The 25,332-nt window shown below is 41.4% G+C and overlaps 1 protein-coding gene across 1 annotated transcript in view; it reads left to right on the top strand.

Moving 5' to 3' along the window:
- The window catches only part of LOC129823938 (choline transporter-like protein 5-A), a 75,187-nt gene that overhangs the window by 27,345 nt on the left and 22,510 nt on the right, over nucleotides 1-25,332 (top strand). Inside the window, exon 2 of the mRNA XM_055883070.1 lies at nucleotides 15,751-15,799. Within this exon, the coding sequence (XP_055739045.1) occupies nucleotides 15,751-15,799 (49 nt within the window). The remainder of the gene's footprint in view (nucleotides 1-15,750; nucleotides 15,800-25,332) is intronic.

Genomic DNA, 25,332 nt, shown 5'->3' with positions numbered 1-25,332 from the left:
TGAGTGAGTCTGAACAAAACATTAAGAACACCTTCCTAATATAGAGTTGTACCCCCCTATTTACCCTCAGAATAGCCTCAATTCGCCAGGGCATGTACTCTATAAGGTGTCAAAAGCATTCCACAGGGATGGCCCATGTTGACTCCAATGCTTCCCACAGTTGTCAAGTTGGCTGGATGTCCTTTGTGTGGTGGACCATTCTTGATACACACGGGAAACTGTTGAGCTTGAAAAACCCAGCAGCGTTGCAGTTCTTGACACAAACCGGTGCGCCTGGGCACCTACTACCATACCTCGTTCAAAGGCAATTACATTTTTTGTCTTGCCCATTCACCCTCTGAATGGCATACATACACAATCAATGTCTCAAGACTTAAAAATCCTTCTTTAACCTGTCTCCTCCCCTTCATCTACACTGATTGAAGTGGATTTAACAAGTGACGTCAATAAGGGATCATGGCTTTCACCTGGATTCCCCTGGTCAGTCTCTCATGGAAAGAGCAGGTGTTCTTAATGTTTTATACACAGTAATTGATGGTTTTTAATCAATGTCTAATGACTGATAGTTAATGATCCTGTATCATGTCAAATAGAGCACTGCCCATTATGTCTAATCAAGGCACTGTTATCGACATAATGAAAACTCAGAAGCTTGTCATCCGTTGATATTTGAAAAGATGAAATATGGAGGGATCCGGCATCTTTTTTTTAACGTGACTTGACAACAATCAATGTTTAAAGGGCTACACATACTGTCCTAGCTAGCACATAACATTCTGAAAACCATATGTTTGTTAGAGCTTGGTTAGAGAGTGGTTGTCCTATGGTTATTTTGCATACATCCTTCCCACAACTTTCTGGGAATGGTGCAAAATAGTTACTTGGCTTTTCAACATTCTCAGTACATTTAAGGAACTTGACAAAATAAGTTATTTTCTTGGTATTTCATTACTTAAACAGAACGTTTCCTAAAAGTCAAACATGGTTACATTTAATTTACATTTTGGTCATGTTCTAGGAACATTCTCCAACTGGTTTGACGTTGGGAATGTTCTCAAATAGTTCATAGAACGTTAAGAAACAACGTTCTTCTGTGGGAATTTAAGTACATCAGCATAATGTTTCTTACAGGTTTCCTCATGGTTCTATTTAAAGTCATGTTCTGAGAATATTTAGAAAACTTTCCATAAAAAACACAAACATCCATGTGTCCTAGCTGTGCTTGGAGTAAAAAAAATATTACACAAAGTAAGCTAGCAGTGTTATTAAGTCTTATTGAAACATCCAGTAAAATGTGTAACGATTGTCGTCTTCTTCCTCGGACGAGGAGAGGAGAGAAGGATCGGTGGACCAATACGCAGCGAGGAATGTTGACATAATGAATTTATTGAAAAGACGAAGACTGACACGAACTATACTTGAATAAACTACAAAATAACACGAAGACACGAACAGGGAAAATAGACTACACAAAAGAACAATGTACAAAACAAACCGAAAACAGTCCCGTGTGGTGCACAGACACGGAAGACAATCACCCACAAACAAACAGTGAGAACAACCTACCTTAATATGACTCTCAATCAGAGGAAATGCCAAACACCTGCCTCTAATTGAGAGCCATACCAGGCAACCCTTTAACCCAACATAGAAACACAACCCATAGAAATGCCCACCCAGCTCACGCCCTGACCAATAAACACATACAAAACAAGAGAAAACAGGTCAGGAACGTGACAAAATGTTTAAGGAAGTAATTCAAAAAACTCTGAATAACCTATAATTTCAGTTCTCAGAGCATTAATACAACTTTCAAGGAAACAGAGTAAAACATTCTCAGAACATCCTTGCAACCTTAAAATAAACGTTCCCAGAAAAGGCAAAATGTTCACTTCTGTTCTTATGACTGACACTGCGTGTGTGTGTCTGTGAGGATATGAGAGGAATTGAAAAGGAAAGATAGAGAGTAGTATACTTTCTCCCTCTGCCATATCAATGATCTACACAGCCAGTGGATGTGACCTAGTTTAGAACAGGCTGCATCATATTAAACTTTAATACTTGCTAACAAACTAGATCCCATTACTGTGTGGAGCTCCATCTCTCAAGTGTTTTTCTCACGATTAGTTTTCTTCTGTCTTTTTTTCTACCTTAGAGCTGTAGAGGCAGTTTTAAAATGGCCCTATGGATATGGCGTTCATATTGGGACAGCCTCAGTCTCTGCAGGACTTGTCAATGTCATCCGGAGTTGTCTCTTCAACTTGGACACTGTTTATGAAACAGCAACTAAAAGCCAAGCGTGGTCTGGGTAATCGTCAAGGGTTAAATTGCTATGTATAGAAATGTCAAACACTTCAAGGTAATGGTGATCCAGTATAAAATGACTTATACCTAGACGTTTCCTTCAAGTTCTCTTAGTCTGGTTCTGTCTCTCTACATTCATTGCTCTTGACATACTCTTCCTGGCTGAAGCGTGAGGCTTCAAGATACATTAGCAGGTGATATTCAGTGTGACAGCCAACTTCGCCTGTTTCCACTTGAGGCCAACTGATACAATTAGCACAAACATAGACTGGATTGCTTACAAAGGCACTAATACAGCCAGTGTGTTCTGCAGTCAATGGGCTGTACAGTCAGTGAGCCTCAGTCAATAAGACTACTTATAGTTGTCGATTTTCTAAAAGTGTGGTGTTACATCGAGGTGGCCATCTTGTCCATCCATGGTCCAGATAATGCTTTTGAACTCTGACCCTGCTTTTAACCTCCACTGTATCCATTTGTATTGCCCAGCCGTGGATAAACTCATGGGGTCTGAGACTACAGCTATCCCACAGTGCTCTGGTCGCCTGCCTTGCAGGTGTCAGATGAGTTAGGTCCAGTTTATATTTATACCTACTGTACCGTCGTCATGGATGGATACCTCTCATTTATTCTTCTTACCCAGAATACCCCACTGTGTGGATGAAACTCCAAAGCCAAATAAATGCATGGAGCAGAGAAGGGGAGAGGGAAATAAAGGCCAAGAAGGAGGGAAATACTATAGATAATGTATGTAAGAGTGAGTGACAGAGGGAAATAAAAAGAGAGAGCGATAAGCCCCCAAATCAGCAGAGATGAAACTCCGTTATTGATGTGTAAGACGTCCTGTGCCAGCATGAAGAGAGAGACTGTTACCTTCCATGTAAAATGAATTGTTAGCCAGCATTATACTCCCTCACGTTTGGTGCAGGAGAAAGGAAAACTGTTATTACAAACACAGCTGGGTGTATCGCCCTCTATATACCACACAGCAAGACCTGCTCTAAATTCACACTTGAGAAAGTGTACTTGTTAAGGCACTAGAAAATAGAGGGGAAAGGGTCTATGGTGGCTAACAGTTTATAATGCCTAAATCACACATTTTACATGGAGCCACTTGAGACTGATGGACTGTGAATTTTATCCTAACACCACCAACCTCTATTCAGTCGTGTTTCTATAACTTTGATTTCTACTACCTCCACTATTCAGTCGTGTTTCTATAACTTTAATTTCTACTACCTCCACTATTCAGTCGTGTTTCTATAACTTTAATTTCTACTACCTCCACTATTCAGTCGTGTTTCTAGAACTTTAATTTCTACTACCTCCACTATTCAGTCGTGTTTCTATAACTTTAATTTCTACTACCTCCACTATTCAGTCGTGTTTCTAGAACTTTAATTTCTACTACCTCCACTATTCAGTCGTGTTTCTAGAACTTTAATTTCTACTACCTCCACTATTCAGTCGTGTTTCTAGAACTTTAATTTCTACTACCTCCACTATTCAGTCGTGTTTCTAGAACTTTAATTTCTACTACCTCCACTATTCAGTCGTGTTTCTAGAACTTTAATTTCTACTACCTCCACTATTCAGTCGTGTTTCTAGAACTTTAATTTCTACTACCTCCACTATTCAGTCGTGTTTCTAGAACTTTAATTTCTACTACCTCCACTATTCAGTCGTGTTTCTAGAACTTTAATTTCTACTACCTCCACTATTCAGTCGTGTTTCTAGAACTTTAATTTCTACTACCTCCACTATTCAGTCGTGTTTCTAGAACTTTAATTTCTACTACCTCCACTATTCAGTCGTGTTTCTAGAACTTTAATTTCTACTACCTCCACTATTCAGTCGTGTTTCTAGAACTTTAATTTCTACTACCTCCACTATTCAGTCGTGTTTCTAGAACTTTAATTTCTACTACCTCCACTATTCAGTCGTGTTTCTAGAACTTTAATTTCTACTACCTCCACTATTCAGTCGTGTTTCTAGAACTTTAATTTCTACTACCTCCACTATTCAGTCGTGTTTCTAGAACTTTAATTTCTACTACCTCCACTATTCAGTCGTGTTTCTAGAACTTTAATTTCTACTACCTCCACTATTCAGTCGTGTTTCTAGAACTTTAATTTCCACTACCTCCACTATTCAGTCGTGTTTCTAGAACTTTAATTTCTACTACCTCCACTATTCAGTCGTGTTTCTAGAACTTTAATTTCTACTACCTCCACTATTCAGTCGTGTTTCTAGAACTTTAATTTCTACTACCTCCACTATTCAGTCGTGTTTCTAGAACTTTAATTTCTACTACCGCCACTATTCAGTCGTGTTTCTAGAACTTTAATTTCTACTACCGCCACTATTCAGTCGTGTTTCTAGAACTTTAATTTCTACTACCTCCACTATTCAGTCGTGTTTCTAGAACTTTAATTTCTACTACCTCCACTATTCAGTCGTGTTTCTAGAACTTTAATTTCTACTACCTCCACTATTCAGTCGTGTTTCTAGAACTTTAATTTCTACTACCTCCACTATTCAGTCGTGTTTCTAGAACTTTAATTTCTACTACCTCCACTATTCAGTCGTGTTTCTAGAACTTTAATTTCTACTACCTCCACTATTCAGTCGTGTTTCTAGAACTTTAATTTCTACTACCTCCACTATTCAGTCGTGTTTCTAGAACTTTAATTTCTACTACCTCCACTATTCAGTCGTGTTTCTAGAACTTTAATTTCTACTACCGCCACTATTCAGTCGTGTTTCTAGAACTTTAATTTCTACTACCTCCACTATTCAGTCGTGTTTCTAGAACTTTAATTTCTACTACCGCCACTATTCAGTCGTGTTTCTAGAACTTTAATTTCTACTACCGCCACTATTCAGTCGTGTTTCTAGAACTTTAATTTCTACTACCGCCACTATTCAGTCGTGTTTCTAGAACTTTAATTTCTACTACCGCCACTATTCAGTCGTGTTTCTAGAACTTTAATTTCTACTACCGCCACTATTCAGTCGTGTTTCTAGAACTTTAATTTCTACTACCTCCACTATTCAGTCGTGTTTCTAGAACTTTAATTTCTACTACCTCCACTATTCAGTCGTGTTTCTAGAACTTTAATTTCTACTACCTCCACTATTCAGTCGTGTTTCTAGAACTTTAATTTCTACTACCTCCACTATCCAGTCGTGTTTCTAGAACTTTAATTTCTACTACCTCCACTATCCAGTCGTGTTTCTAGAACTTTAATTTCTACTACCTCCACTATCCAGTCGTGTTTCTAGAACTTTAATTTCTACTACCTCCACTATTCAGTCGTGTTTCTAGAACTTTAATTTCTACTACCTCCACTATTCAGTCGTGTTTCTAGAACTTTAATTTCTACTACCTCCACTATTCAGTCGTGTTTCTAGAACTTTAATTTCTACTACCTCCACTATTCAGTCGTGTTTCTAGAACTTTAATTTCTACTACCGCCACTATTCAGTCGTGTTTCTAGAACTTTAATTTCTACTACCGCCACTATTCAGTCGTGTTTCTAGAACTTTAATTTCTACTACCGCCACTATTCAGTCGTGTTTCTAGAACTTTAATTTCTACTACCGCCACTATTCAGTCGTGTTTCTAGAACTTTAATTTCTACTACCGCCACTATTCAGTCGTGTTTCTAGAACTTTAATTTCTACTACCGCCACTATTCAGTCGTGTTTCTAGAACTTTAATTTCTACTACCGCCACTATTCAGTCGTGTTTCTAGAACTTTAATTTCTACTACCGCCACTATTCAGTCGTGTTTCTAGAACTTTAATTTCTACTACCTCCACTATTTGACTACTTATGTTTTTTTCTCCCCATAGCAATTCTACACTCATTTCCTCCACTATTGCAGATTCCACAACAAGCTAGTTTTTGATCCATTACGAACAAAGCTTCCAAGCAAACAAACCATTGAACTGCAAACTTAATGTTCCAATTTCAGTTCTTTGATTAAATACAGAGACATTGTCGATTGATGACAATCTTTGAGAGTTGATCATGGTAGTACAGCAACACCTTTAAACATGTAATTCCGTATCTCTATCTCAATGGAGCTATGTCTGTCTGTGTGCCTGCGTACATTTGCTTGCTTGTGTGTGATGTATTTCAGAGGGCCGGAAGTGGAGACAGCTCAGAGCTCTAACCACCCTAAGACAGGACTAAGTGTTTTTCCTCTACCTCACTGTGTTATTATGATTGAATGAGCCCATCTGGCTTCTGTAGATGGAGAGTCATTGACGCTGGGTGTTGGTGTTTGATTCAGGTTGTCTGGAACAAAGCACCTCAATCTATCACTGCTTGTACTGGGAGGGGAGACCAACACACTGGAATGAGCTTCCTCTGTCTTTGTTACAATATCAAGTCTCTCTGTATCTCCGCTGTAGGTAGCTAGCTGTAAGTGGGTTTTACTGTTGTAGCACTGAGCCATTGCAGTAGTCCTGTCGTCAGTGTCTCTGGTAAAAGACCTGGGATGAAAGTGCTACATGTTCATTAGGCCTACTTGGAATGTTGTCATGTGTGAAACCTATCTTAGAGATGTTGGGCATCTATTCCAACTTCAGCAATTTGCACTTTAAAGCTAGCTACTACACATTAACAAGCGGACGTCTTTTAAATAGCTGTTGAGGTATGTAGTGAAAGTCAACGTCTCTCCCTCATTCATTAACTTTCAACAGCATCTGTTAACCCGGAGTCGTAGACAGCGTGTCCTGTGGCCTTCACGACCGTTAACTCACTTGGTTAACCCCTCCTGACCATGAAACGCAACAACCACAACCACCGTATTGGGAGCTGCACTTCTGTGAAGAAAAAAACGTTGAGGCTTATGTCCCGGAAATGTTTTTAACTGAAAGACTGCAACAACAACAAAACATTTTTATTTTTATTTTTATTTTTTTTACAGCACTGGTGTGTTGTTGCGCCAGGTAGAAATTGCTGTGTCACTGCATCTTCTACTCTTGTTGCGCTACAGTCAACACATCTCATTACACTCAATTGACCACTCGACCGCACAACTCCACCCACGGTCAATCTGTCTGACCGTGACCATTTAGCTGTGAGAACCCTTAGCACCCACTTGACTGTGAGCGTCTGACCATGAGATTGGCCAGCCCAGAGCAGAACCACTCCTCATCATCCTCTCTGCACACCGCTACACAGCAATCTGCTTGCAGGAGGAACATAGGCGCTGTGATTCCTCTGGGCTGCTCCTGACAAGCAATAATAGTTCTAATGTGTGTTTTTATTGTAGGCCAGGGAATTAAAGCAATATTAAACCCGGGAGACTTCCTGGTAGTTAATGTGCTGGGGAACGTGTGGTGCGTGAGGTGTGGGGAGACTCAAAGCAGGTAGGTAAGGAGAACTGAGAGAGGGAACTCATACCGAATACTAACTTGAAGTACTGTAACTTGACAGGCCTTCCTGTATGATAGTCCACTGTCTTACATTTGGTGGCAGCAGTGGGATCTGGACATCTACGAATACAGCACTGTAAGTAAACAAACATGCACTTGAAGACCTTGTTGTGCAAGCCTGCCTTACTGTCACCTCCCTTGGCTGTAAAGGTCCACTGTCTTATCAAGATGTTTAAGACTGGTGTGTCTCACACCCCTGTTAGTCTCACCTAGCTTGGCCTATAGACCTTGCTTGTTCCATTTTGACCAGTACCCCTGACTTGTGTGTTGTACTGAGGAACATAAGGCTAATGTAAACAAGTGTGGCAGGCCAAACTAAACAGGGATTTAGGAGACACCAGCACAGATTGTTGCCATGGTGTTGCTAATGGGATTGTTACAGAAGAGTCAGGATTAAAGTCACTGAGTGACACTGTGTGACAGCCTGAACCATGCAGGGCCTGAATGACTGGGTGTGTTTACTAGGTCCTCAGCACTGAACACATGTACTGTGTTGCAGAGAGGGTTTTGCTGAACAAACATGCCTCTAGACAGAGGTGACATTATACTTGATATCTTCATCATAAGGCCATATAACAATGATGTCATCCTTTGGCAACAACATGGCGTCCGTACCAGGAAATTATCAAATTATATTATTTTTCACATGCTTCGTAAACAACAGGTGTAGACTATTTACGGCCCTTCCCAACAATGCAGAGGGAAAAAAAGATACATGGAGGAATAACAGGAGGAATAAATGCACAATGATACAGTGCCTTCGGAAAGATTCAGAGCCCTTGACTTTTTCAACATTTTGTTACTTTTCAGCCTATTTCTAAAATGGTATAAATTATTTGATCAATTATCTACACACAATACCTCATAATGACAAAGAGGAAACAGGTCTTTAGAAATGTTTGCAAATTTATAAAAAATACAAACCGAAAAACCTTATTTACATAAGTATTCAGACCCTTTGACTTTTTCCACCTGTGGTAAATTCAATTCATTGGACATGATTTGGAAAGGCACACACCTGTCTATATAAGGTCCCACAGTTGACAGTACATGTCAGAGCAAAAACCATGCCATGAGGTCAAAGGAATTGTCCGTAGAGCTACGATACAGGTTTGTGTCGAGGCACATACAGTTGAAGTCAGAAGTTTACATACACTTTAGCCAAATACATTTAAACTCAGTTTTTCACATTCCACATTCCATTTAATCCTAGTAAAAATTCCCTGTCTTAGGTCAGTTAGGATCACCACTTTATTTTAAGAATGTGAAATGTCAGAATAATAATAGAGAGAATGATTTATTTAAGCTTTTATTTCTTTCATCACATTCCCAGTGGGTCAGAAGTTTACATACACTCAATTAGTATTTGGTAGCATTGCCTTTAAATTGTTTAACTTGGGTCAAACGTTTTGGGTAGCCTTCCACAAGCTTCCCTGTCACGCCCTGACCTTAGAGATCCTTTTTATGTCTCTATTTTGGTTGGTCAGGGCGTGAGTTGGGGTGGGCATTCTATGTTTTTGTTCTATGTTGTCTATTTCTATGTGTTTGGCCGGGTGTGTTTCTCAATCAGAGGCAGCTGTCTATCGTTGTCTCTGATTGAGAACCATACTTAGGTAGCCTTTTCCCACCTGTGTTTCGTGGGTAGTTGTTTCCTGTTTTGTGTCTACACCAGACAGGACTGTTTCGTTTGTTCCGTTTTGTTCTAGTGTTCAGTATTATTAAAAGTCATGAACACGTACCACGCTGCACCTTGGTCCTCTCCTTCTTCCTCAGACGAACGTTGTTACATTATCACAATAAGTTGGGTGAATTTTGTCCCATTCCTCCTGACAGAGCTGATGAAACTGAGTCAGTTTTGTAGGCCTTGCTCACACATGCTTTTTCAGTTCTGCCCACACATTTTCTATATGATTGAGGTCAGGGCATTGTGATGGCCAATCAATACCTTGACTTTGTTGTCCTTAAGCCATTTTTCCACAACTTTGGAAGTATGCTTGGGGTCATTGTCCTTTTGGAAGACTAATTTGCGACCAAGCTTTAACTTCCTGACTGATGTCTTGATGTTGCTTCAATATATCCACATGATATTCCTTCCTCATGATGTTGTCTATTTTGTGAAGTGCACCAGTCCCTCCTGCAGCAAAGCACACCCACAACATGATGCTGCCACCCCCGTGCTTCATGGTTGGGATGGTGTTCTTCGGCTTGCACACCTCACTTTTTTTCTCCAAACATAACAAGGGTCATTATGGCCAAACAGTTCTATTTTTGTTTCATCAGACCAGACAACATTAATCTTAAAAGTATGATATTTGTCCCCATGTGCAGTTGCAAACCGTAGTATGGATTTTTATTGCGGTTTTGGAGCAGTGGCTTCTTCCTTGCTGAGCGGCCTTTCAGGTTCTGTCGGTAAAGGACTCGTTTTACTTTGGATATAGATACTTTTGTATCTGTTTCCTCCAGCATCTTCACAAGGTCCTTTGCTGTTGTTCTGGGATTGATTTACATTTTCCGCACCAAAGTACGTTCATCTCAAGGAGACAGAACGTGTCTCCTTCCTGAGCGGTATGACGGCTGCGTGGTCCCATGGTGTTTATACTTGCATACTATTGTTTGTACAGATGAACGTGGTACCTTCAGGCGTTTGGAATTTGCTCCCAAGGATGAACCAGACCTGTGGAGGTCTATAATTTTGTTTTCTGAGGTCTTCTTTTGATTTTCCCATGATGTCAAGCAAAGAGGCATTGAGTTGGAAGGTAGGCCTTGAAATACATCCCCAGGTACACCTCCAATTTACTCAAATGGTGTCAATTAGCCTATCAGAAGCATCTAAAGCCATGACATCATTTTCTGGAACTTTCCAAGCTGTTTAAATGCACTGTCAACTTGTGTATGTAAACTTCTGACCCACTGGAATTGTGATACAGTGAAATAATCTGTCTGGAAACAATTGTTGGAAAAATTACTTGTGTCATGCACAAAGTAGATGTGCTAACTAACTTGCCCAAACTATAGTTTGTTAACAAGAAATTTGTGGAGTGGTTGAGAAATTAGTTTTAATGACTCCAACCTAAGTGTATTTAAACTTCCGACTTCAACTGTATGTGTAACCTTTTCTTTAACTAGGCAAGTCAGTTAAGAACAAATTCTATTTACAATGACGGCGTGTACCGGCCAAACCCGGACAACGCTGGGACAGTTGTGTGCTGCCCTATGGGACTCCCAATCACAGCCGGTTGTGAATCAGCCTGGATTCTAACCAGAGCTTCTGTAGTGACGCCTCAAGCACTGAGATGCAGTGCCTTAGACCACTGCGCCGCTCGGGTGCCCAATTTCTGGGGAAGGGTACCAAAACATTTATGCAGCATTGAAGATCCCCAAGAACACAGAGGCCTCCTTTCTTAAATGAAAGAAGTTTGGATCCACGAAGACTCTTCCCAAAGCTGGCCGCCTGGCCAAACTGAGCAATCGGGGGAGAAGGACCTACGTCAGGGAGGTGGCCAAGAATAAGATGGTCACTCTGACAGAGCTCCAGATTTCCTCTGTGGAGAGTGGGAGAACCTTCCAGAAGGACAACCATCTCTGCAGCACTCCACCAATCAGGCTTTTATGGTAGCGTGGCCAGACAGAAGCTATTCCTCAGTAAAAAGCACATGACAGCCCGTTTGGAGTTTGTCAAAAGGCACCTAAAGACTCTCAGACCATGAGAAACAAGGTTCTCTGTTCTGATGAAACCAATATTGAACTCTTTGGCCAGAATGCCAAGTGTCACGCCTAGAGGAAACCTGGCACCATCCTTATGGTGAAGCATGGTGGTGGCAGCATCTTGCTGTGGAGATGTTTTTCAGAGGCAGGGACTAGGAGACTAGTCAGGATCGAAGGAAAGATGAATGGTGCAAAGTACATGATGAAAACCTGCTCAGGACTTTATTTTTTTTTTTGATTTTCAAGCAGATTTAAGTCAAAACTGTTACTTGGCCCCTCGGGCACATTCACCTTCTTCTTGGAAAGCAACTGTACATTTGGCCTTGTAGGTTATTATCCTGCTGAAAGGACATCTCTCGGTATCTAGTGGAAAGCAGACTGAACCAGATTTTGCCTGTGCTTAACTCCATTCCCTTCTTTGTTTATCCTGTGAAATTATCCAGTCCTTAACGATTACAAGCATACCCATAACATGATGCAGCCACCACTATGATTGAAAATATGGAGAGTGGTACTCAGTAATGGGTTGTATTGGATTTGCCCCAAACATAACACATCGTATTCAGAGCAAAAAGTTAATTGCTTTGCTACATTTTTTGCAGCATTACTTTAGTGCCTTCTTGCAAACAGGATGCATGTTTTGGAATATTTGTTATTCTGTACTGGCTTCCTTCCTTTCACTCTGTCATTTAGGTTAGTATTGTGGAGTAACTACAATGTTGTTGATCCATCCTCAGTTTTGTCCTATCACAGCCATTAAACTCTAACTGTTTTAAAGTCACCGTTGGCATCATGGTGAAATCCCTGAGTGGTTTCCTTCCTCTCCGGCAAATGAGTTAAGAAGGAAGCCTGTATCTTTGCAGTGACTGGGTGTATTAATACACCATCCAAAGTGTAATTAATAACTTCACCATTCTCAAAGGTATATTCAGTGTCTGCTTTTTAAATGTTTTCCAATCTACCAATAGGTGCCCTTTTTTGCGAAGCATTTTAAAACATCCCTGGTGTTTGTGGTTGAATCTGTGTTTGAAATTAACTGCTCGACTGAGGGACCTTACAAGTATCTGTATGTGTGGGGTACAGACATGAGGTAGTCATTCAAAAATAATTTTAAACACTATTGCACAGAGTGAGTCCATGCAACTTATTATGTGACTTGTTTACTCCTGAACTTATTTAGACTTGCCATAACAAAGGGGTTGAATACTTATTGACTCACTTACATTTCAGCTTAAAATGTTTAATTCATTTGTAAAAATTACAAAAAACATAATTTCACTTTGACATTATGGGGTATTGTGTGTAGGCCGTTTTAAATTCAGACTGTAACACCACAAGATGTGTGAATACTTTCTGAAGGCACTGTATTATGGAAATTTAAATCTTGTTGCAGTGCTTCTGCTACAACTCTTGTCAATCTGTATAGGCTCTCTCCCCAGCCACATACAAAGATCAATCCAAGGATGATATGGGTCTGTGGGCCAAGCCAGCAGGCACTTGGCGGTGTTTGGACCTGTACATCCGATCAATAGTCACCGTGCTTCTTCGCTGTAGTCTTGCCTGACTGGAGGAAACACAATATTGCTGCTCTTTCTCTACACACATGCACGAATACTCACACATGCGCTCAGACACACACAAATGAATAAGCACGCACACACATATATATATATATATGCAAGTGCACACACAGACTCATGCGCCCCCCCCCCCCCCCCCCCCCCGAAGCAGTTTGGTCAGGGGGTCAGCTGTCTAGGCTAGAAAAATCGATTTCTGCTGCTGACAGCCACTCCAAGGTAAGCCTGAGGTATTGAGACTGGCTGAGATGGATAAGAAAGGAAAATAGGGAGAGTGGCTTTAAGATGGATAGGAGGAGAGATGGACAGAGAAAGAGTGTTCGTTTTCTTTGTGAATATGAATGTCTGTCGAGGTCACATCAGGAAAATCTCTTGATCCTTCTCATATTCTGAAAAGATCACAGTGACATACAAAGAGATCTAGGATCCTTGCCAGGAAAACCTGATAATCAACTCCCACACTCTCCACAGTGGCCTATTCTCTTTTGATACCCTTATGGATGTAACCGTTTATGAAAGAGTGATAAATAAGAAATTAGAGTAACACTATCTGGCCTATTTCTGTTCCCTCTGCTTAGCAGACTGGAGGGACGATGCACAAACTGGGACAGTTATTGAGAGTTACTGTACTGTAGTTTACATAAGCTTTCACTTAATCTTGAGAAATGTGGATTATTCAGTTACCTACTCCATCTTGGGTCAGAGTTCATGTTGTTTCACAGTGAATGCTGTTGGAGATGCTGGTTATCCGGGGGAGTAGTTTGACGGTAGCTGGACAGCAGTAAGCATGTATAATGTAGTTTAAGTTTAGGTACTGCATGGCAGTAGTTATTTTAAAGGCAACTTGAATTTAGGTACTCATTCTGCAAAATGTGGCCTGCCAATCAACTGAATATTTTGTTTATGCTTTTCTCATTCAACACAATTATTTCACCCCCCCCCCCCAACACACACACACACACACACCAATCAAATTGGGTGCCAGATTGTCAGTGAACAAACTGCTGGTTTGCCTCTGAAGCTAAGTAGGGTTGGACCTGGTCAGTCCCTGGATGGGAGACCAGATGCTGATGGAAGTGGTGTTGGAGGGTCAGTAGGAGGCACTCTTTCCTCTGCTCTCAAAAATAAATATTCCATTGCAGTGATTGGGGACATTTCCCTGTCTTTTGGATGGGATGTTGAATGGGTGTCCTGGCTCTCTGTGGTCACTAAAGATCCCATGGCACTTATCGTAGGGGTGTTAACCCTGGTGTCATGGCTAAATTGCCAATCTGTCCCTCATACCAGTGGTCCCGTGTGGCTCAGTTGGTAGAGCATGGCGCTTGCAACGCCAGGGTTGTGGGTTCAATTCCCACGGGGGGACCAGGGTTCAATACCCACGGGGGGACCAGGATGAATATGTATGAACTTTCCAATTTGTAAGTCGCTCTGGATAAGAGCGTCTGCTAAATGACGTAAATGTAAATGTAATACCATCATGGCCACCTAATCATCCCCAGCTTCCAAATGGCTCATTAATTTCCTGTAACTAGTCCCCAGGTTGTTGCCAGAAATGAGAATGTGTTCTCAGTCAACTTACCTGGTAAAATAAGGAGGGGGGAAAAAACTGACTCCGCAAAATCCAACTGCATTATTCAGACAAGATGACAGAAACCAGAGAGGAGAAAAAATTGTTCATACACCTGAGTGAAAATGTGAAAACACAAACTCAGAAAGTCACCTTCAACAACCCACAGTGAAGTAATTTTTTGCCCAGAATCACAAATTCTTTCTCTGCTTCAAGCTCTTAAAAACTTCTTCGGGATCGGTGTCCCATCCACAGAACTGTTGAGCTAATGTAGGCTAATGCGATTAGCATGAGGTTGTAAGTAGCGAGAACATTTCCCAGGACATAGACATATCTGATATTGGCCAAAAGCTTAAATTATTGTTAATCTAACTGCACTGTCCAATTTACAGTAGCTATTACAGTGAAAGAATACCATGCTATTGTTTGAGGAGAGTGCACAATTTTGAACATGGAAAGTTATTAATGAACAAATTAGGCACATTTGGGCAGTCTTGATATAAATGCAATAGTTCATTGGATCAGTCTAAAACTTTGCACATACACTGCTGCCATCTAGCGGCCAAAATCTAAATTGCTCCTGGGCTGGAATAATACATTATGGCCTTTCACTTGCATTTCAAAGATGATGGTACCAAAAAAATATAAAAGAACGGTTGGTTTTTACTTTGTATTATCTTTTACCAGATCTATTGTGTTATTCTCCTACATTCCTTTCACATTTCCACAAACTTCAAAGTGTTTCCTTTCAAATAGTACCAAGTATATGCATATCCTTGCTTCAGGGCCTGAGCTACAGGCAGTTAGATTGTAAGCTTTCATTGTGTTATCTTTGATTTTCTTAAATTGTATGTGGAGGCGTCACCGGCTGGAGCGCCCGTATGTATTTACATTTTTTTCAAATCAATTCAATCAATCAATTCAAACTCTGGTCCTGAACTTCTCAATCTTATTATAATTTATTTTTCAAAGACCAGTACACTCCCCTACCGAGTTTCTACACTCCTTGTCTATGGACCCATTCATGCTTTGGGTCTTGCTGTTCGGCCATTGAGTTAGCTTAGCTGACACCTGCTTAATCATGTTTCGTATCGTTATTCTTCGTATCACTTCATCACTTTGACTAATGTGGAAATGTCTCTTCTTCAGGAGAACCACGCAAGTTTGACCCAACATTTAGAGGACCAATCTGCAACAGGTAATGTTTCACTTTGCTTTTGCATTATCACAGTTTAACTGTGCGTCTTGATTGTTTCATTGCTGGGACTGAGGGCTTGTTGCTACATATTTGTTACCTTAATTTGATCACTCTGTTGTCGCATAGAATTTTCCTGCACAACAGGAAATGCAAATTGTAGTTTATTCAAGGTTTAAAAAGTTAGTAATTTCAACTAGAAAATTTCAGACTTGACTTGCTCTAAAGAAAAATGTATCAACCCCTGTAAAAATGTCTGTGGATTATAATCCACATAATAATTCACTTTTCCTGTTGCTGCAGGATTAATTTCCTGCTGTGAGAAGCAGGGTAAAATTAAGATTTGAATGTGTAATCCCATTTCCAGACAGTGAGTGTTTTCATATAGATTCAGTGCCTCTTCACTAGCCTCGCAAGCCGCCTGATCCAGCCAGCGAACATTAATGTCAGCTTGCAAAATCAGGCGGCTTGCAAGGCTACCTCTTCAATACACTGCTGCCAATGGGCACGTTCGAGCGGATACATTTTGTCTAGTCAGTGACCATCGTTGTTCACCAACTTTCAAAGTGTGGTGCATTATGGGGATACAAATGTTCTGACTTGCGCCTACAATGTCGACTGCATGGACTAAACATGTGATCAAAGGTCATGCAGTTTTAGATTAAGTCGCTGTAGTTGCTTCTCAGTAACTGCACCATGCAGCCATCACCTGCATTGTGGGAGGCGCTATTTGTCAACCACTCATTAAGGTGTTTTTTGTTGAACCACGCGAACGTGATCAAAGACATGACTGAAACAGGAACCAACTTTGCCAAAATTCTAAAGCTACAGGGGCTACAAATGAAAGTTATATTTGAGACCTCTCTGTAACCAATTATTTGCACACACGTTATGTTTTCAATGAGTGTATGATATGGGAGTATTGAACATTTTTCTTTAAACATTTATAAAGACATGTTTATGAACAATAGCAGCTATGGTAACACTGCCATGCGGATCTGAGCCTTGCTGTTTGAAAACCACAACAGTGTCTGACTTTTGGCTGTCACAGACTTCATTCATCGACTTTCGTCTACAGTCAGCTTCGTTAGTCTTACTACTCGAACACACCCAATAGCTAGGAGTGATTATGAAAGGAGAGTGTGCTGCCAAAGGGCTGTCCCACTGATGATGTACTGTAGTACACATGTTTTAAGGCTTTGGTAATGTACTACACAACTTTTAATACTACACATCAATGTTAAAGACACACATTCACAAGAGAGCTGTAGTCACCATGGAACTGCCCTGCTGGCAGGCTAGTCCCTTTGCTATATTGACAGTAGTCTGATTTTGATATAGAAAATGTAAATGAATTAAGGGCAACGTCCCTTACCCTTTTAAAAGTAGTGCACTAATCGGAGAATAGGGTGTGATTTGAGACAGAGCCCATGGTCTGCTCTAATCTCTGACTGAAATGAAAATGACTCTGTCATGGAAATTACATTTATGGGCTATAGCTAATACTAACTTTAAAGCTAATATTTACTGTGAGCTAAGCCTAAACTCATACAGACCCTCTGAAATGTCAGTTGTGCTTAACCCAGTGTCGACCAATTACATTTCAGGTAATATAAGAGATTATTATTTGGTGACATAACTGAAGATTATTCCACAGTATTCAATAATAGGATTTGGTGTTTCAAAATGTTCAGACAGACTTCTTTATCTATTCTAATACCATCCATGTTATACAATTATTTGCCACTACATCACAACAACACTGTCAGAAGCAGTAACCAAACCTCCATTCCATTATAAACCAAACCCAAACATTTGAGATTCTCCAGCCAACATTCATCGACGATACAGACCCTCCCTTCCCTACCAATCTCAAAGACAGAGCATTAAACCTGAGAGAAGCTGGAGAGAGAACACACCCCCACCCCCTCTCCTGTCTGACAGCATCACAGATAAAAGCATGTCAAAGAAAAGAGGGAGAAAAACAGGGAGGAAATCGATGGCTATTAGAAACTCCGGTAACTGGATGCAATCAGTGTGGCTGCAGTTCAAACCGGCTAGAACTGGAACCAGGTCAGTTGGCTAGAAGAGCCCCACTAACCCAGACAGAGATGGGTGGCGGGGAGCGGAGCAGAGTTGGTTGTGTAAATAAGAAATGAGGAGGACCCTTTAAATCCTTAATTAGACCTCACTGACAAAACCCATCCAGGAGAAAAGAGTGGCTGAATAAAAGAGGCTGGAGTGGCTTGTTGTGTTGTGAAGATTGGAGTGTATTGGTGTTGAAAGTGGGTGGAGGGATGGGTCTTGTTATAGGACTCTTCTGAAGGAGTTGTGTTGTGGGGATTCTATGTTGTTAATTGATGATCAGGGGAATGGCGTGGTAGATTATTGCTGTTATTCCCAGAGAGAAGAAATTCATTCTGCCATTTTAACACTTCCTCTGATCTTCTATTGAACGCTTCCCTTAGTCAGAGCAGGGAGCTGCAGAGATGTAATTATAGATTTTGCTTGTGTGTGTGTGGTGCTGCTTGTGAAGCTCTTTTGGTGACAAAAATTAAACACAAATAATTCAATTACCAAAACGTTTCATAGCTAAACCGTAAGTTTCCGGGCATCCAGCTTTTATCTTGTTCTATTTGATTATTTTAGGATTTCTCTGTATCAGTGTTTTCACCCTAGCAGTAATTCCAGGCCTCGGTTGATATCTTATTAGATAAAGGAACTACTGATGACACACTGGCTTTGTTCCAGCAATACAGAGATCCTCCCCAGATGACAAACTCTTTTAGAGTTTTTGCAAAGCTGCAGACACAACTCGGTGTATCCATCTGGATGTGGATGGGAACCTACCAAGTTAGTTGTTATGTTAAAGCAGTGAGGCTGCTGCTTTGGAGTGCTGGTTTGCCAGCTTTACCAGTTCAATTCCCTTTTCGCCTCTAACGCAGTAGGAGGCATATGTAGGAGAGACTTGCTGACTCACACCTGGAGACACCTGCTTGAGTCGCTTGCTCTTTCATCAGTAAATGCTGTTGATCTTTTGTCCTAAAGAGACCCGTGGCAAACGTACTACTTGCAGTTTGTTGGTAGTTGCAAAGTTATGGCTAGTCTGTTTATCTTGTCTATTCTGTTTTATCCAGTCATTTACAGTAGACTAGCGCAAATAGAGAATGCAGAAAAACCTAGCCTGTTTGATGAACGTTTGGTATTTTAAAGTCATAGAAATATATGCAAGTAGTTTATCTGTTTTAAAGTCATACAGTACAAAAATATTGAACTGTTATTGTTTTGTGCAGGTATAATTTCAAGACCATTTTTCACCAGCTGTCAATTTACTGTTCACAGCCATAGTTAGAATTATCAATCAACTTCTCATTACCGTTCACAGCCATAGTTAGAATTATCAATCAACTTCTCATTACCGTTCACAGACATAGTTAGAATCATTAATCAACTTCTCATTACCGTTCACAGCCATAGTTACAATAATTTAACCGAGTTCCAATTCAGAGACATAAAGTAGTCCTGCAGGATCAATGTATCAGAGGTTTTAATTAGAAACTAGAAATTAATTCCGTCTCTTCAATGTCTATTTTGAGTGAGAGATATGGAGTCGTTTAATGAAGTGATTTTAGAGATGGCCGTAGATTAAACCAGTCGATTATTGAATCTCAGATCTGTTTGTTCTCTTTCCAACTGCTTGTCACTAAATGCTACAAATTGGCAAAAGAGCACGAACAGATCGGGTGTCAGGCTATTGAATCCCAGGTCGCATCAATTCTCACTGACTGTTTCTTTCTTTCTTTCCTTCCAAACTATCCTGTGAAATTTGAATCCATGACAGCGACTCAGCAAACAGCACAGCCCTGTTGAGTGTCCTCCGGGTTTTTATAACAACTATCTCTCTTTCTCTCACACAAACACACTCTCTTCTCCTCCATCTCTCCCTGCCTGCGTTTAGCCAAGGTTTCTGCTCTCATGTCAGTGTGTTTAACTCTGCTCAACAGCTGGTGAATGAGAGTTAAGAGGAGAGGACAGAATGTGCAGCGCAGCAGATTCAGCATCAAGCAGGGTCGTTCCAGAGGATTGGAAAGGACACGACTGCATAAACAGAGCAGGAAAACACTGACTAGTCCAGACAGACCTACTATCAACAAGGAGGCAGGAGGGTTTATTTCGCATGGAGAAGGAGAGGAACAATGATTTTGATTGATTAGGAAAGACAGAGTTAACTTCAACCTGTCCCACCACTCCTCACATTCTTGATCACCGTGTGTGTTTGTGTACAGTTCTGTGTGTCTATGCATTTCTGTTAGACCAGGGGAAAGTGCTGCCTGAGCTCAGCTAAAGGCTGAATTATTGAGCGCTGGGGAGCAGTAGGGAGCGTTGGGCTGTATAATATTAGCTAGTTGTTGTCTTAGCTGATTAGCTGTTGTTGTCTTACCCGTTGTTGTCTTAGCTATCTCTCCCAATCAACACCTGTGATTGCTTTATGCCTCGCTTTATGTCTCTCAATGTCAATATGCCTTGTATACTGTTGTTTAGGATAGTTATCATTGTTTTAGTTTACAGTGGAGCCCCTCTACATGCCTCAGATTCCTCCTTTGTCCCACCCCCCACACATGCGGTGACCTCACCCAGTATAACCAGTACGTCCAGAGATGCAACCTCTTATCATCACTCAGTGCCTGGGCTTACCTCCGCTGTACCCGCACCCCACCATACCCCTGTCTGCACATTATGCCCTGAATTTATTCTACCACGTCCAGAAATCTGCTCCTTTTACTAGACGACCAGTTTTGATAGCCTTTAGCCGTACCCTTATCCTGTTCCTCAGGTGATGTGGAGGTTAACCCAGGCCCTGCGTGTCCCCAGGCACTCTCATTTGTTGACTTCTGTAATCGAAAAAGCCTTTGGTTTTCATGCATGTCAACATCAGAAGCCTCCTCCCTAAGTTTGTTTTACTCACTGCTTTAGCACACTCCGCCAACCCTGATGTGCTTGCCATGTCTGAATCTTGGCTTAAGAAGGCCACCAAAAAATTTGGAGATTTCCATACCCAACGACAACATTTTCCGTCAAGATAGAACTGCCAAAGGGGGAGGAGTTGCAATCTACTGCAGAGATAGCTTGCAAAGTTCTGTCATACTTTCAAGTTCTATGCCCAAACAGTTCAAGCTTCTAATTTAAAAAATGTATCTCTCCAGAAATAAGTCTCTCACTGTTGCCGTCTGTTATAGACCCCCCTCAGCTCCCAGCTGTGCCCTGGACACCATAGATGAGGGGCAATCAATTCACATATCTTCATAGTTCGTTCTGTTAGTTGACCTAAACTAGGATATGCTTAACACCCCGGCAGTCCTACAATCTAAGCTAGATGCCCTCAATCTCACACAAATCATCAAGGAACCCATCAGGTACAACACTAAATCTGTAAACGTGGGCACCCTCAAGTTATCCTGACCAACTTGCCCTCCAAATACACCTCTACTGTTTTCAATCAGGATCTCAGTAATCACTGCCTCATTGCCTGCATCCGCTATGGGTCCGCGGTCAAACGATCACCCCTCGTCACTGTCAAACGCTCCCTAAAACACTTCTGCGAGCAGGCCTGTCTAATCGACCTGGCCCGGGTATCCTGGAAGGATATTGACCTCATCCCGTCAGTCGAGGATGTCTGGTTGTTCTTTAAAAATAATTTCCTCACCATCTTAAATAAGCATGCCCCTTTCAAAAAATGTTGAACTAAGAACAGATATAGCCCTTGGTTCACTCCAGACCTGACTGCCCTTGACCAGCACAAAAACATCCTGTGGCGGACTGCAATAGCATCGAATAGTCCCAGCGATATGCAACTGTTCAGGGAAGTCAGGAATCGATACACTTAGTCAGTCAGGAAAGCAAAGGCTAGCTTTTTCAAACAGAAATTTGCATCCTGTAGCTCTAACTACAAAACGTTTTGGGACACTGTAAAGTCCATGGAGAACAAGAGCACCTCCTCCCAGCTGCCCACTGCACTGAGGCTAGGTAACACGGTCACCACCGATAAATCCATGATATTCTAATATTTCAATAAGAATTTCTCTACGGCTGGCCATGCTTTCCGCCTGGCTACCCCAACCCCCGAACCCGGCCAACAGCTCCGCCCACCCCGCAGCTACTTGCCCGAGCCTCCCCAGCTTCTCCTTCACCCAAATCCAGATAGCAGATGTTCTGAAAGAGCTGCAACCCCATTTACCAGTCTGTTCAACCTCTCTTTCATATTGTTCGAGATCCCTAAAGATTGGAAAGCTTCCGCGGTCATCCCCCTCTTCAAAGGGGGGAGACACTCTAGACCAAAACTGTTATAGACCTATATCCTTCCTGCCCTGCCTCTCTAAAGTCTTTGAAGGCCAAGTTAATAAACAGATCACTGACCATTTCGAATCCCACCGTACCTTCTCCGCTGTGCAATCCGGTTTCCGAGCTGGTCACGGGTGCACCTCATCCACGCTCAAGGTACTAAACAATATCATAACCGCCATCGATAAAAGACAGTACTGTGCAGCCGTCTTCATCGACCTGGCCAAGGCTTTCGACTCTGTCAATCACCACATTCTTATCGGCAGACTCAACAGCCTTGGTTTCTCAAATGACTGCCTCGCCTGGTTCACCAACTACTTCGCAGACAGAGTTCAGTGTGTCAAATCGGAGGGCCTGTTGTCCGGACCTCTGGCAGTCTCTATGGGGGTACCACAGGGTAAATTCTCAGGCCGACTCTTTTCTCTGTATATACAGTGGGGCAAAAAAATATTTAGTCAGCCACCAATTGTGCAAGTTCTCCCACTTAAAAAGATGAGAGAGGCCTGTAATTTTCATCATAGGTACACTTCAACTATGACAGACAAAATGAGAGAAAAAAATCCAGAAAATCACATTGTAGGATTTTTAATGAATTTATTTGCAAATTATGGTGGAAAATAAGTATTTGGTCACCTACAAACAAGCAAGATTTCTGGCTTTCACAGACCTGTAACTTCTTTAAGAGGCTCCTCTGTCATCCACTCGTTACCTGTATTAATGGCACCTGTTTGAACTTGTTATCAGTATAAAAGACACCTGTCCACAACCTCAAACAGTCACACTCCAAACTCCACTATGGCCAAGACCAAAGAGCTGTCAAAGGACACCAGAAACAAAATTGTAGACCTGCACCAGGCTGGGAAGACTGAATCTGCAATAGGTAAGCAGCTTGGTTTGAAGAGATCAACTGTGGGAGCAATTATTAGGAAATGGAAGACATACAAGACCACTGATAATCTCCCTCGATCTGGGGCTCCACGCAAGATCTCACCCCCCGTGGGGTCAAAATGATCACAAGAACGGTGAGCAAAAATCCCAGAACCACACGGGGGTACGTAGTGAATGACCTGCAGAGCTGGGACCAAAGTAACAAAGCCTACCATCAGTAACACACTACGTCGCCAGGGACTCAAATCCTGCAGTGCCAGACGTGTCCCCCTGCTTAAGCCAGTACATGTCCAGGCCCGTCTGAAGTTTGCTAGAGAGCATTTGGATGATCCAGAAGAAGATTGGGAGAATGTCATATGGTCAGATGAAACCAAAATAGAACTTTTTGGTAAAAACTCAACTCATCGTGTTTGGAGGACAAAGAATGCTGAGTTGCATCCAAAGAACACCATACCGTGGAAACATCATGCTTTGGGGCTGTTTTTCTTCAAAGGGACCAGGACGACTGATCCGTGTAAAGGAAAGAATGCATGGGGCCATGTATCGTGAGATTTTGAGTGAAAACCTCCTTCCATCAGCAAGGGCATTGAATATGAAACGTGGCTGGGTCTTTCAGCATGACAATGATCCCAAACACACCGCCCGGACAACGAAGGAGTGGCTTCGTAAGAAGCATTTCAAGGTCCTGGAGTGGCCTAGCCAGTCTCCAGATCTCAACCCCATAGAAAATCTTTGGAGGGAGTTGAAAGTCCGTGTTGCCCAGCAACAGCCCCAAAACATCACTGCTCTAGAGGAGATCTGCATGGAGGAATGGGCCAAAATACCAGCAACAGTGTGTGAAAACCTTGTGAAGACTTACAGAAAACGTTTGACCTCTGTCTTTATATAACAAAGTATTGAGAAACTTTTGTTATTGACCAAATACTTATTTTCCACCATAATTTGCAAATAAATTCATAAAAAATCCTACAATGTGATTTTCTGGATTTTTTTTCTTCGCATTTTGTCTGTCATAGTTGAAGTGTACCTATGATGAAAATTACAGGCCTCTCATCTTTTTAAGTGGGAGAACTTGCACAATTGGTGGCTGACTAAATACTTTTTTGCCCCACTGTATATCTCACTGGTCGTCCCCAAAGCCAACACCTCCTTTGGCCGCCTTTCCTTCCAGTTCTCTGCTGCCAGTGACTGGAACGAATTGCAAAAATTGCTGAAGCTGGAGACATATTTCCCTCACTAACTTTAAACATCAGCTATCTGAGCAGCTAACCGATTGCTGCAGCTGTACATAGTTTATCTGTAAATAGCCCACCCAATCTACCTACCTCATCCCCATATTGTTTTTATTTACTTTCTGCTCTTTTGCTCACTCGTATCTCTACTTGCACATCATCATCTGCTCATTTATCACTCCAGTGTAAATCTGCTAAATTATAATTACTTCTCTACTATGGCCATTTATTGCGTACCTCCTCACGCAATTTGCACACACTGTATATAGACTTAATTTTTTTTTCTATTGTGTTATTGACTGTACGTTTGTTTATTCCATGTGTAACTCTGTTGTTTGTGTCGCACTGCTTTGCTTTATCTTGGCCAGGTCGCAGTTGTAAATGAGAACTTGTTTAACCAGCTTACCTGGTTAAATAAATGTGAAATAAACTTAAATAAAATCAAAAAGTAATGATGGACTGTCATTTCTCTTTGCTTATTTGAGATGTTCTTGCTGTAATATGGACTTGGTCTTTTACCAAATATGGCTATCTTCTGTATACCACCCCTACCTTGTCACAACACAACTGATTGGCTCAAACGAATTAAGAAGGAAAGACATTCCACAAATGAACTTTTAACATGGCACACGTGATAATTGAAATGCATTCCAGGCGACTACCAAATGAAACTGGTTGAGAAAATGCCAAGAGTGTGCAAAGCTGTCATCAAGGCAAAGGGCAGCTACTTTGAAGAATCTCAAAAATAAAATATAATTTGATTTGTTTCACACTTTCTTGGTTACTACACGATTCCATATGTGTTATTTCATAGTTTTGATGTCTTCACTATTATTCTACAATGTAGAAAATAGTAAAAATAAAGAAAAACCCTTGAATGAGTAGGTGTGTCCCATTTTTGACTGGTACTGTAGGTCGCTGATTTTCCTGGAAACCACGCTGACAATAATCAGGTTCGGAACATGTGTAAACAACATATACACCCCCCCCCCCCCACACACACACACACATGTGTACACAACATATACACCCCCCCCCCCCCCCCACATGTGTACACAACATATACACCCCCCCCCC

This window comes from Salvelinus fontinalis, chromosome 26, assembly GCF_029448725.1.
Source record: "Salvelinus fontinalis isolate EN_2023a chromosome 26, ASM2944872v1, whole genome shotgun sequence".
In the NCBI taxonomy this organism is placed as follows: domain Eukaryota; kingdom Metazoa; phylum Chordata; class Actinopteri; order Salmoniformes; family Salmonidae; genus Salvelinus; species Salvelinus fontinalis.
Note: the sequence above shows the minus strand (reverse complement) of the source record. Positions and strands in the feature narration are given on the sequence as shown.